A 13,513-nucleotide genomic window follows, 5' to 3' on the forward strand; every position below is an offset into this window, starting at 1 on the left:
GTCTTCAGCCTGGAACCACTTCTCTGGGAGTGAATACAGCTGGCTTCCTGTCCCTGGGGTCCCTTGGGCAGTACGGGGACCCGTACACCACAAGTCTGTTAGTGACAGCCCCACTTAGCATGAACAGCATAAATCAGCATTGGACCCAGCCCCAGGTGGTGCAATGACAGCACTGATAGTCAACATTTATTGAGCATTTACCCTGTGCCAGGCACTGTTCTAAGCACATGATGTATATGAACTCATTTAATCTTCAGGAAATCCCACGAAGTCTGTACTCTTAGTCTCATTCTACAGTTGAGGCATAGAGAGGCTACGAGGTCACAGTTTTGGTTTCTTCCCTTGGGATGGTGATGGAGGCCACTACCAGCTCATCCCCTCCCCACTGTAACTCATGGAGGTCTCTGTGGTGGGTGGACTCTGGTCTGGTGACAAGACCTGTAGGGAGCCAGAGCTCTCTCAGATTTCACGCTTCCCCATGACTGGTGAGGAAGCTCATTACTTAGTTGGCCTAACTGTGCCCTTCTACAGCTCCCTCCTATAGAAAGCAAAACCCACACTGCTCAGCCTGGCACCAAAGATCCAGGTGATATGGCCTTAAGCCACTTTTTCAGCACTGCTCAGCCCGTTATTTCTGCTGAGGCCATTTTGAGACCCCCCTCCATTCCCAGAAGGCCCCCTCCAACTTCCTGCCTCGGTGCTGCTCTTGCTTGCATTGCTCCTTCTGCCCAGCATGCCAAGCATCCCTGCCCTCAAGAAGCTGACAGTGGGGAGAGGGCAACCACGCTTGGAGCTAACCTCCTGTCTAGGCAGTCTAGGGAAGTGATATTGCAGATGGACTGAAGGTTGAGAGCGCAAGAGTAGGTGGACAACCAAGGAGAACTTCACAGAGGAGGTGGCACCAGGCTGGACTTTGAAGGGGGAACTAGAGTTCAACAGAGAAGGAGGGAGGACATGAGGAGAGCCATGAGGGGGCCCTAAGTAGTCTGGTAAGACTAGTGTATAGGGTGTAGAGGCAGTATGGGCTGTTTATCAAATAACATGTTCTCCTCCTGCTTTGCTAAAAGAACCACAAGTTTGTTCTAGCAGCAGTGGGCCCAGCCCTAGGGAATGGATGGTGATTGGTTCAAGCAGCCATGCAATTCCACATCCCTTTGCCAGTGATTGGTCTAAGGGTGGCCACATAACCCAATGCTGGCCAATGAGATGCAAAGGAAAGTCTGCAGAGGAAGATATCATGCATAAGGAAGAGACATATGAGAGCATGTCCCCTTTGCCTTTGCCTTCCTTTTTTTTTTTTCTTAATTTTTTAAAATGTTTTATTTATTTTTGAGACAGAGAGAGACAGAGCACGTGCAGGGGAGGGGCAGAGAGAGAGCGAGACACAGAATCTGAAGCAGGCTCCAGGCTCTGAGCTGTCAGCACAGAGTCTGTCGCTGGGCTCAAACTCAGATTGCAAGATCATGACCTGAGCTGAAGTCAGCCGCTCAACCGACTGAGCCACCCAGGTGCCCGTGCCCTTGCCTTCCTAAGTGATATCCGGAGCTTGGCAGCCATCTTGTGACCATGGGGAAAGATTCGGTAGACACACAGAGGATGAAGTAGAAAGATGGGAAGAGGCTGGGCCTCTGATGACATCACTAAGTCACCAAACCAACTAGAGAGGTGGCCTCCAGATTTCTTAATAAATGAGACCATAAATGTTGATACTTTTTAAACCTTAGTTAGTGGATATTCTCAGCAAAAGATTTATACAGGAGGTACAAGGCAGTCACTAATGGGGTCACTGGGAGCAGCCAACACCCTGTGCAGGGGTCTTCAAAACTCCTGCCTTTGTACTCCCTGAAATAACTTTTTGAAAAAACTTATACTCCACACATTTTTAAGTTAAATGTTATATCATAAGTTTAAATAAATTCATTTTTGCAATAGGAGGTAGAAATGATAAACATTTGATATAAGTAAATAAGATGAAGATTAACCATAACTGAAATAAATATTTCATGACATAACTGAACAAAACAGACTTTGGCTGTTTTCCTGAATAATATACACTGAATTAGGTTAGAAATTAGGTAAAAGTTTTTTATATATGGGTTTTTTCCAGTGTATCGTGATCTAGGAAAACATTCTAGTTATATTGCTAAAAAAAGTATTTCCTCCCTGACTTGTACTGCTTTTGGTGTTCTAAATTCAGAGCTCCACACAAAAACAAAACCCAAAGGAAGAGAGGAAGCCCTATAGGTTTAAGATGCCTTAATTAATCACTAAATGCGGCTTACCCTAAACTAAGCCAGAGTTTGAAGACTACTGCTTTAACTAGCCTCCACTACCCCTTGCCCCTAGACTCCCAGGTAGGTCTGCAAACCCAGGCCAGGGTGGACTGGGGGGTCCCACAGGGCAGGATCTGTGGCCTCTCCTCTTGTCTGCTCCCTTCCTATGTCCTTTCTTCATGCTTGCGTGCCCAGGGGTATGGGCCCACAGATGGAGGCCAGCAAAGACCAGGTGGCAAGTGTCCAGTTCAGGAGCCAGCCTGCCTCCTGGGGAGGAAATGGCAGTTTGCACTGAGCTGGGGAGATAGGGGATACAGATGCAGCCCCACACAGGAGGGGCTGCTGGCAGCGGGCAGGAGGGAGTCCCTGACCTGGTTCATTCTGGTCTCCCTCATTCTGGGAGATGTACTATCTGCCCAGGGCTCTGCTATTCCATTTCTGCACCCTGTCTGTGCTCTAATTTCATCCTCCATGGCCCTGTGAAGCAGGCAAGGCAGGGATTATTATGATCATTTCACAGGTAGAGAAAGTGAGGCTCAGAAAGGCTGAGTGACTGCTCTGAAGTCCTGTAGCTGATATGCAGCAGAGGCACCAGCCGATGACCCAGGTCTACCTCCTCCACAGGCAGGGTGTTTTCCTCTCTGCCACTACACTGATTATAACCCAGTGAGAATTTCTGGCCTGGGGGCTCACAAAGCATCCTTCCCCTTTTGAACATTTGTGCTGCTTTGGAAGGGGTATCTGGATGGGGGATGGGAGGTGGACTTGTCACCTGCTAGTTATGTGGCAGCAAGCATTCCAGTCTTCTTGCTCATCTGGGGGACTCTGACAACCGGGAGGAGCCCCAAGGCAAGCAGTTGTCCCAGAGACTTCTGCTGGAGCCAGCATGCAGGGACACTGGGGGTGGGACAGTGAGGTAGTGTGTATGGGCTGGGGGATCCCATCCCCCTGCTGCTGGCTGGCAGGAGTGGAATCTAGGCATGGTCTGATTCCAGCTCAGAGTGGTTGGACTTCTGATATTTTAGCCACATGCCCTCCACCCTCCACCACCCCCTCACCCAGGCAGTCGCTCAGCCTTCCTCCATGAGATGGCTGCTTCATCTCCTCCTTCTGCACCCCCGCTGCTGACACACCATTTCTGGCACTGTCATCTCTCACCTAGACTACTGTAATCACCTCCTAGGTGCTGTTTCTACCTCCAGCCTCTCCCTGCCTCCAGGCTGCCCTGGACACCTCCCAGGGTCCTCACCCCAAAATGCTGTGCTGACCATGTGTCTCTTCTGTTCCAAACTGCTGACAAAACCCAACCCAGACACGGCCTAGCATTCCAAGCCTTCCTGGAGAGGCCCCCACCCTGATTTCCAAGCCCCAGCATCCATCACTCCCCTGCTTGTGTTTCATGCTCCAGCCCCCAAGCACTACTCTCACCCCAACCTGCTTTCCTTTCAGTGCCTTTATTCCCCTTCCCTCCTGACTCACTGGCCCTCCCTCTCCGGAACTCCTCTGCTGTCAGACCTTGTCATACCTCCAGACTCAGCTCAGGAGCCCCTCAGTCACGAAGCTTGCCCAGTCCTGCCTTCCTCTCTCCTCCCAGAGTTCTTACTTGTACCATCATTTCATTTCTTCTCTTAAGGAGTCAATAAATATCTATGCGGCTTTGTCACGTGCCTTGTGCTGTGACTATAAAGATGGATAAAACCCAACTCTGAAGACTTTCTCACTCAGGGGGAGACAGTTTTGCAAATAGACAGAAACTTAAAATATGGTATGATCTGTGCTGTGACAGGGGTAAGGAGTGTTCTGTGAGGCCCAGAGGAAAGGTGGGTGAGGGGAGGCCTTGGGAATGAGGTTAGAGATGGTGGGGGGTGCTGACTGCGAGGACCCCAGATACTAGGCTGAGCACCTGGAAACAACTGGGAACCAAGGGAAGGTCTTAAGCAAGAGTGATTTTTATTCTTCCCAAGAAGGAAACTCTAGCAGCTTGAGGAAGAGGCAGGGCATCTTCCACAGGCGTTGGGGCATTCTAATAGGCTCTAGGATTATTTTCCCAGGTCTTGGCATGCAGATCCATGTTCCCTCTACCCTGCGGCCAGGGCCTGGGTCTCACTTGTGTCCAGCATCTGGCACAGAGAGCCAACAGGACATGTTGGATAAATGGTTGCTGGATTTATTAGCAAATGCTACTGTCTCATGGAATACAGGTGAGCTGGGGTCTCCTCGGGCCTTCTGGGAAGCACCTCAGGACAGATCCACTCTCCTGAGTACTCACCCATCAGACAGGATGCCCTCTGCGATTTCACACACCAGGACGAAGAGCAGCATGAAGGTCAGGATCCAGCGCAGATTGTGCCCAGGGAAGTGGAGCCATGTGCTGTGGTGGATGTGTACCTTGGAGCTTTGACTGCCCCATCCTGCAAGGAGAGCCATGGAGAGGTGGGAAGCCTGGCTCACCAGGAAGAGGGTGCATGAACCCCAGGTGAGTGCTTGGGTATTGAGCCCACAGTGGGGAGTGTAACCATCTGTACACCTGTGCATGAGAATGCCCGAGTCTGGTACCTGTGACCTAAGTGTCCAAGCGTGAAGCCTGGACCCATGCAGGCCCTCCTATGCAGGTACTCATTTTATATACTAACCTCTTGTATGACAAATTATCATGTAAATAAGCCATTTGTTTGAGAACATATGCTTCTTCCTTATTTCTAATTGTCAATAACTAGCAACTCTGCCTCTGCCACATCCTTCCTTTCTTAATTTTGTGACAATCTTTCCTTTCTTCCCAAAAGCTGTATATGAATTTTAAAATTTGCCCTTTAAAAACATTAGAGTGAATTAACAAGTTTTGCAGATGCCGGGGGCGGGGGGGGGGGGGGGGAACACCCTGAGAGTTGACAAAGCTCTAGGCAGCTTGGAAAATTCAAGGTTCTGAAGAGAGACAAAGAGGACCACAGTGAAAAGGCACGGAGGATGGTCCTAACGGTGGTGCCCAACTTTGCAAAGGGGTTTCAAGCGGTGACGCTGGTCCAGATGGAGTAGCAGACGAGAGGACCCAAGTCCCTAGCTCCTGCCTCTCCTCGCCCAGGGCGCGTGGGACCCCCAGGGACCTGCAGAGGCTACTGATCACTGTCTGGCGCAGCCCCAAAACACACAGGGGCTCACAGGGCCTCCATTCCGGCTCCCGAGGCCAGGCTGCCCTTCTCCCTGGGCCCAGCCTCGGCTGACCGGGAGAGTACCTGGGGGAGGGGTGCCCTGTCTCCCTACACTGTACTACTGGGGGTACAGCCCGAACCCCTCCCAAACATTCCAGCGCCCACACTGCTTTTCCTGTTCTCCATTTCAGCTTCGGCTCTGCGGTGGAAAACTTGGGGGTCCCCTGAGTCACGAGCGTCCTGTGTTTGGTGCACCTCAGGGAGGGAGGGGATGGCAGGGCCGGCGAGTGCGGGGACCGCGGGATACAACACAGAGCAGGGGACCACGGGAGGGAGGCGACTGCCGGGTCGGTCGCGGGGCCCGAGGGGGGAAAGGGAGCGGTGTGGTGCGCGGCGGCGCCTCCTCCTCCTCCTCCCTCCCCGCCTGTGCCCTCCCCTCCTCCGCCGCTCCCCGCGCGCTCACCGATGAAGAGGATGGGGAAAGTGATGAAGAGCAGGAAGACGTGAGGCACCACGTTGAGCGCGTCCACGAAGCAACCGTTGTTGAGGACGCCCTGGTCCACCCGGTAGGCGGCCGAGTGGTTCTCGCTGCCGCAGAAGGCCAAGGGCATGGCGGCGCGGGCGTGGGCGCGGGCGCGGTCTGGGGCTCCGGCTCAGGCTCCGGCACCGGCTCCGGCTGAGGCTGCCTCCACGCGCCTCCCGCGCCTCTGTCCCTCGCGGCTCGGCGGTCCGACCCGGCAGTCAGGCCCCCGCCCCACCCCCGCGGGCCCCGCCCCGCCGGCGCTCCCGCTCCCCCCCACCCCGCCTCGCGCCACTACCTGCGGGGCCGGGGGGCGGCCAGGAGCCTGAGCGGCCGGGCGTTCCAGCTGTGGTGGCCTGCGCGCCCAGATGTACTGGGGACGCTTTGAGTGCCCCGCTCCACGCGTGCGCTGCAGGAGAGGGGGGAAGCAGGCTGGGTGGGTGGGCACGCTCGAATCTAGGTGGGAGGGATGCGGGGTGCACAAAGGAGGAAGATCCGAGTGGGTGCTGAGTGCGCGCTTTCGGGCCTGAAGTGCGAGCTCACTGCCCCTGGGCTGAGATGTGGGTTCACCTGGGCTTGGCGAGGGTGGGTGTCGTTAGATCAGAGGGTCCTGGTGGGGGCAGAGTGGAGCAAGCCCTCACCCCACAAAGATAAGAAAAGCAGGGAAGATTTGGGGAACACTTCAAATATTTTTCAAAAGTGGTTCCAGGTGCCGTGCGTGCGCTCCTAGGTGCTTTACAATGTATCCAGCGCTTTCGCAAACGAGATCTCTCAACACTGGCTAGGTACGGGTTATAATTTTTCCTATTTTCCTGATGAGGCAGTAGAGGCTCAGGGAGGTTACATGATTGAGCCAAGGTCTCACTGCCAAAAAGTTAAGGAACCATAACTTGAGCGCAGCTCCTCAGATCCCTTCTTTCGCCCCCCACTCATCTCTGTCAGGCATGCCTCTAATACATTAGAACATTCCAGTGACTGTCAGGTGAATGGGTACCTGCTCAAGACTGAAAAAGGGGCACTTATGAAATTAAGCCCAGTGAAAACAGTGGGAGGCAGCCAGGACGGGTGGAAAGAGAGAATGCCTCCCCCAGCCCCCTCCAACTGGGATGTATTCTTAACCTGGTACCTATAGGCTTGATGAGTTAAAGGACCTGGGGGAATTGAAAAGACAATGCAATGCATTCCCACACTTCTGGAGAAATTCCCACAGGTCCCTGACCAAAAAAAAAAGTTTATGCCGTAAGAAGAAAGAAGGGAAAATGGGATTTTAGGTTGAATTTTAAAAGAATTCTCTGAGTTAGAGGTATGGAGCATAAATACACAGTTCTCAGGAGGGGGTGGGGGACACCAAGGGAAGCTCTTTCCAGGCCTTTTCCCTAGAAGCTTCTCTGCACCTGCTCTGAGGCTGCTGCTTTGAGTCTTTATAGGATGCTGTCAGGCAAGGCCTCAGCTCTGCCTCAGGCTCTGGAAGAGGTGAGGGCAGGAGCAGGCACCCTGGCAGAGGGCCGGTGGGGTTGGGTGAACAGCCTGGGGAGGGCAGGAGCTTAGGGTCCGAAAGCCTCAGTCTCTGACTTTCTGGAACCTCTCTGAAGCCGAAAGAGGTTTCCTCCAGTATCCACCAAAATAGTGAAAACTTGGTGGCGGTAAATTTTCTGGCACCAGCAGCAGGAATTAATTAATCCAGGGGATAATAGCCACTGAAAAGGGGATTGCTTGAGGCTGTGGGAAAAACTTATGACGTCACGTGAAAAACTAGGAGACAAAATCGTGTGTTATCATAGGATTATAAGATTTATTATATTATTATAGCCATATTAAATATGTGTGTTTGAATGCAAGTCTGCAGGGGAAGCTCAGACTTAGAAACGACTGTTGCATTAGAGCAGAGTGAAGTATATATTAGCTCCCATTCCCGTGCTTAGTATTATTGTTACTACCATTCTCTTTCTGTGAAAACAGGACAAGGAAGGTTCAGAGAGATGAGATCATGTGCCCACGGTCACCTAACAAGATTTTTTTTTCAAAGCTTTTTTGTTGTTGTTCCAAGTTTTTTTTTTTTTCTTCAAACTTTCTATTTGAAAGTCGCCATTTTATTTTTGTAGTTGCAATTTCAGTTTTTCACACTTTCAGGAACGCTATTTTTCCTTTTAGCAGTGATAATATATGAATTTTTAAAGAACAAGTCCCCAGTCCTGGCTCTGCTACTACTCGTTTGTGTGATGTTGGACAAGTTATTATTCTGTGCATCATTTTTCTCCTTTCTAAATGAGGAAGATAATAATACAGACTCCAGAGGAGTAAAATGAGATCATGGGCATAAATATGCTTTGTAAACCAGGAAGATAGTCCAGCCTACTTCATCCTCTAGGGGCCCACCCATGGGACTCCCTCAGTCAGTGAAGGTTATCTAGTAGTCTTTCTCTTCCTTGACATTCAGCATGCAGTGCTTGGCACAACCCACACACTTTGGTCTTCCGGGCCATTTGAAATAAACAGAAGGCCAAGTTCAATCCAAGCTGGACCCAAGTGTAAAGGACCTAAGGGATCATCAGCTGGGACTACAGGTGTTAGTTCTGGGGACTGAAGAGGGCGCCACGTTTGCCGTCTCTAGCACAAGCCTGCTGTGTGACTGTGACCAAATTCCCACCTTCCTGCACCTAGCTGTATAGAGAGGATGCTCATCGCACTGCCCACCAAGTAGGTGCTAGAGTTACTTTGGAAAGTAACTTTCCAAAAGTCAGGTGCACAAGGAGGCATGGAAGGACTTCTGCTGTAGTATTATAATTTTGGAAACAAAATGTTCATCAATAGAGGGCTGGTTAAAACAAACCAAACAAAAAACATAGTATTATCCATACTGTGGAATACTGAGACAGTCCAGAGACTAAAGTAGGGATATATATTCTGACATGGAAAGATGTCCCAGGCATATATGTGGAACAGCCTGTGTGACATGAAACCATTTATTTCTACAACAGAAGGAGACACAGAGCTACACATGTCTCTATGGGGAGGCACTAGGTCTCCTGCTTTCCCACTTCCAACAAGGTAGCAGGCTTCTGAATGGGGGGAGGGGGACTAGAAGAAGGGCAGGCACCAACTGCTTGCTACCAGCAAGGGTATTCCCCTTTGAGAATTCTCAGCCTTCCTTCTGGCAAAATGGAAAACCTGGGATGGATTTCAGAAACCTGGATTCTTGTGCCCACTGGTGTACTGGGTAAGTGTGACCGCAGGCAGGGCCCCTCCCCTCCTTTGTGCCAGGAAAGGGTTGGTGCACACCTTCAGAAAGGTCCCTTCCAGCCCTGATGTTGTTCAGGCTTTAGTTCCTTGTCTCTATCTGGCTGACCAGGTGTGTCAGTGACCATGGCAGTGGGGGTCATCAGGTTAATAATGGTGACATAATAGAATGGGGGGATATTTCAAGAAATTAACCATTTCAATAATCCCAATCCACAGTGAGCTGGTTAAAAACAAACAAAAACAAAAATTATGCTATCATCCATACTATGCAACAAGTAAGAATAAAATAGGGGTATCTGTAGAGAAGAAGATATCATCACCCTCCCCTCCATACCCCACCCCCCTGCAGGCAGGTGGCTGTGAAGCTGAGATAGAGCAGAAAGCAGACAACTGGTGTGTTCAAAGCCTGTGTCTGCAGGGAAACTTAGAAGACTGTAAAATCACTAAAAGAGAGAATTGAATTATAGACAAAATGTCAGGGCTGGAACCTGGACGGGAAAAGTAATTTCCCCTTTCACCTCCATCCTGCCCCATTGTCAAGAGGAGGGGAGGGGAGGGAGTTCTTGAGAACGGGAACCTGTGCCCAGCCTCTTTGCCTGCCTGCTGTGTATGTGTGTATACTGGGCAGGACAGGGTAGGGGGGAAAGCTACCCAGCAAGGGAAAGGCTGTGTGTAGATTGTGCTAGAAAATCCATACCAGGACTATTTTGAAGAAAGTTTCCATTGCCCCAGGGCACAGCCACCAGCCTGAAGGATGCAGGGGACCCTCAGCAGTACTTACATGGGTGTTTGCTACAGAAACAAGATGGAGCCTCCCCAAGTCTCTTGGCACCACAGAACCAGGCAGGGAGGTGGGAAGAAATGTCAAGAAAGCCCCATGTTAACTACTTGCCTGCTGGAGTGGGGGCTTGAAGTAGAAATTCAGTAACATTTTTGTTCTTGCCCACTGAAGTTTCGGTCCAGGATCATGCTCACTATAATAATATAACCCGGAAGGGCAACTCCATTCATGGCCTGGTTGCTCTATATCCTTGAGGCCCCTCGAGGTCACATTAATTCTCTCACTGCATCCCCCCCAAATATCCAGCTCCCCATCGCATGGCTTAGAAGTGGAGGCTTTACTAAACTCTCCAGGGGAGGTGGAAAGACATGATTCCCATACCTCCCAGAAGAAACTTAGTAAAATTCCACCATTTCTCTACCCCCAAAGGTCTTCTCCCTTGTGTATATCTTATATCTCCTCTTCCTTTCTTCCACACAGCCTTTCTGAAAAAACACACGCCTCATTTTTTTTCCAGAGCATTTCAGCATTTGCTTTCAGCCTGTGTACGCACTCAGGGTTTCTCAAGCATGCCTCATTTCCCTTCCTGAGCTGCTGACCATCCTCAAACCTGCTGCCTTTCTGGACAGATGGTGGAGAGCGGCACAGAGAGAGAGAATAAGATTATCTCCTTTTTGCTTCACCAACATCTGTTGGGTGTGCTTAGTACATGTCACACACTTTACCTGTTTTACATCACAGAGTAACTGCCTAGTAGTTACCGTTAGCAGAGAACTGAGGGTCAGAGGAGTTAAGCCCTTTTCCCAAGATCACACAGCTGGGAATTGGTAGAGAAAGGATTCAAATCCAGTCATGCTTGACTTCAAAGACTGTGCTGTTAACCACTTCCCAAAGGGATGCTGGGGCTACTGAGGATTCTTCTGCTCCTGAGACTTTATCTCCTGAGGAGGGAGTGTGGGCGCCAAAGAACAGACCTTTGGGGAAACCTGCCCATCTGCACATTTTGCCTTTTCTCTGTGAAACCTGCCCATCTGCACATTTTGCCTCCAGATGGGAGGACTTGGGTGCCAGGGGCCCTGCTGACTGGGGCCTCTTTCTGTGGGCGAAGCGGGCACATAAATGACCCTGCAGTGATTTGCTTTGGAGACAACTTCTATTAGTGACCAATGGGAATGATCACAGGGGTCCCATGAGGTGTGCTGGCCTGCTTCTGTCCTCACCCGAGGCCACACTGCAGCAGAATCTCCATCTGGGCTCCACCAAAAAGGATGCCTCTCTCTGGCACAGCCTGGCCCCTGACAGGTGCCCTCTGGCAGGCACAGCAGGCCTCAGCTGCCTGGGCCTGGAGGCCCTGCCAGAGCTGGGGCTGAGGCCAGGTGAGGTGGGTGCCACTGGACAAACTGTCTTGGTCTCAGCTTCCTCCTCCCCTTTGAGGCATCACATCTCCTGTCCACTGGACAGAGGGGAAGTTCAGGTCCCAGCTCCACCCCTGACCAGACTTGTGAGCTTAGGCAAGTCGGCCTCCCGGACGCTCGACTATAAGAGAGGAGGAATAATCCCTCCCTTGTGGATCATGAGGGTGAGAAAGCCTGGCACACACTAGACCTCATGGCAAGCTTTTCCATTTTCAGACCAGCTGAGGGCTTCTTGCCCCAAATCCCAAGACGTCTTCCCCCTTTCTCCCCACCCGGTTTTTTTTTTTGAGGTATAACTAACATATAACATTGTATATGTTTAGGATGTACAAAATAAGGTACAACTATGTATATATTGTTATATAGTTATAGTTAACATCCATCACCTCACATACAATATTTTTCTTGTATGAGAATTTTTAGGACCTACTCTTTTAGAGACTTTCAAATATACAATAGAGTATTGTTAACTATAGTCATTATGCTATATATTACATTCCCTAAGCAAAACTAATTTTTCTTATAGTGGACAGTTTTTACCTTTCGACCACTTTTACACACTTCCTCCACCTGTCACTCCCCATCCCCTACCTCTGGTAACCACCAATGTGTTCTCTGTTTCTATGAGTTCAGCTTTTTAATTTTTTTTAATTTTAAAATAATTTTTAAATATTTATTTATTTGGGGGAGACAGAAAGAGAGAGAGAAGGAGCACAAGCAGGGGAGGGGCAGAGAAAGAGGGAGGCCTAGAATCTGAAGCAGGCTCTAGGCTCTGAGCTATCAGCACAGAGCCCAATGTGGGGCTTGAACTCACGGACTGCCCTGAGATCATGACCTCAGCCGAAGCGGCAAGCTTAACTGACTGAGCCACCCAGGCACCCCGAGTTCAGCTTTTTCAGATTCCACATGTGAGATCATATAGTACTTGTCTTTCTCTGACTTATTTTTTTTTTAATTTTTTTTTCAACGTTTATTTATTTTTGGGACAGAGAGAGACAGAGCATGAACGGGGGAGGGGCAGAGAGAGAGGGAGACACAGAATCGGAAACAGGCTCCAGGCTCTGAGCCATCAGCCCAGAGCCCGACGCGGGGCTCGAACTCACAGACCGCAAGATCATGACCTGGCTGAAGTCGGACGCTTAACCGACTGCGCCACCCAGGCGCCCCTCTCTGACTTATTTAACTTAGCATGAAGCCCTCAAGTTTCATCCAGTTGTCACAAAGGGTAGGATTTCCTTCTTTTTATGGCTGAATGATATTTCATTGTGTGTGTGTGTGTGTGTGTGTGTGTGTGTATACCACATTTTCTTTATTCATACATCGATGGACACTTAGGTTGTTTCCATGTCTTTGCTATTGTAAATAATGCTGCAATGCTTACTGATTTTTAGTAATTGATTTCCTACCTAAAACTTAAATGGGCCGGAACAAGGGCCCCAGCCCTTTACTGCATTATCTGGCTTGATTGTCATCTCACTTTAAGGCAGGTGGTATATTTGTCATTACTCAAGTGAGAAGGCAGAGAGGAAAACTCATTTGCCCCAGGACCCCCAGCAAATTGGGTAGCAGAGCCCAGTTCCTACTTGGAGCATCCTGCTGAGAAATGGGTGAGTTGGGGGTGGGGGTGGGGTAAACAAGGAAGGCAAAAAAGGGCGTTGGAAGTTATCCAGTTGGAAAGGGGTGCAAGGTGGTGCGTGGGGACTTCTCTGGCGGTGGCGTCTGTAGAGCAAGCGCACAGTCCTTATTGAGACTTGGCTGCTTGAGCATGTGCCTACATATATATATATATATTTTAATTTTTTTAACGTTTTTTATTTATTTTTGGGACAGAGAGAGACAGAGCATGAACGGGGGAGGGGCAGAGAGAGAGGGAGACACAGAATCGGAAGCAGGCTCCAGGCTCTGAGCCATCAGCCCAGAGCCCGACGCAGGGCTCGAACTCCCGGACCGCGAGATCGTGACCTGAGCTGAAGTCGGACGCTTAACGGACTGAGCTACCCAGGCGCCCCGAGCATGTGCCTATATTTAATGTGTATGGCTGACTTCCTTGTGCACGGGTGAATCTCTACACATAAATGGAAGTAAGTGTGGGTCATGCCTACGGCTATGATTCTGTCAGGGAGGAGGGAGGAAGACCC

General features: G+C 50.3%; 1 protein-coding gene across 5 annotated transcripts in view; it reads right to left on the bottom strand.

Moving 5' to 3' along the window:
• The window catches only part of ABCC8 (ATP binding cassette subfamily C member 8), a 77,748-nt gene extending 71,718 nt beyond the window's left edge, over window positions 1–6,030 (bottom strand). For all 5 annotated transcript variants that reach the window (XM_047071321.1, XM_047071320.1, XM_047071319.1 and 2 more), the window contains exons 1-2: window positions 5,883–6,030; window positions 4,543–4,684 (exon numbers count right to left, since the gene is read on the bottom strand). In XM_047071321.1, coding sequence (XP_046927277.1) covers window positions 4,543–4,684; window positions 5,883–6,030 — 290 coding nt within the window. The remainder of the gene's footprint in view (window positions 1–4,542; window positions 4,685–5,882) is intronic.
• Window positions 6,031–13,513: the final 7,483 nt, after the last annotated feature.

The sequence above is a fragment of the Lynx rufus genome, unplaced genomic scaffold, assembly GCF_022079265.1.
Source record: "Lynx rufus isolate CCGP_SWC_20201006 ecotype Redwood Valley unplaced genomic scaffold, mLynRuf1.p SCAF_9, whole genome shotgun sequence".
Classification (NCBI taxonomy): Eukaryota; Metazoa; Chordata; class Mammalia; order Carnivora; family Felidae; genus Lynx; species Lynx rufus.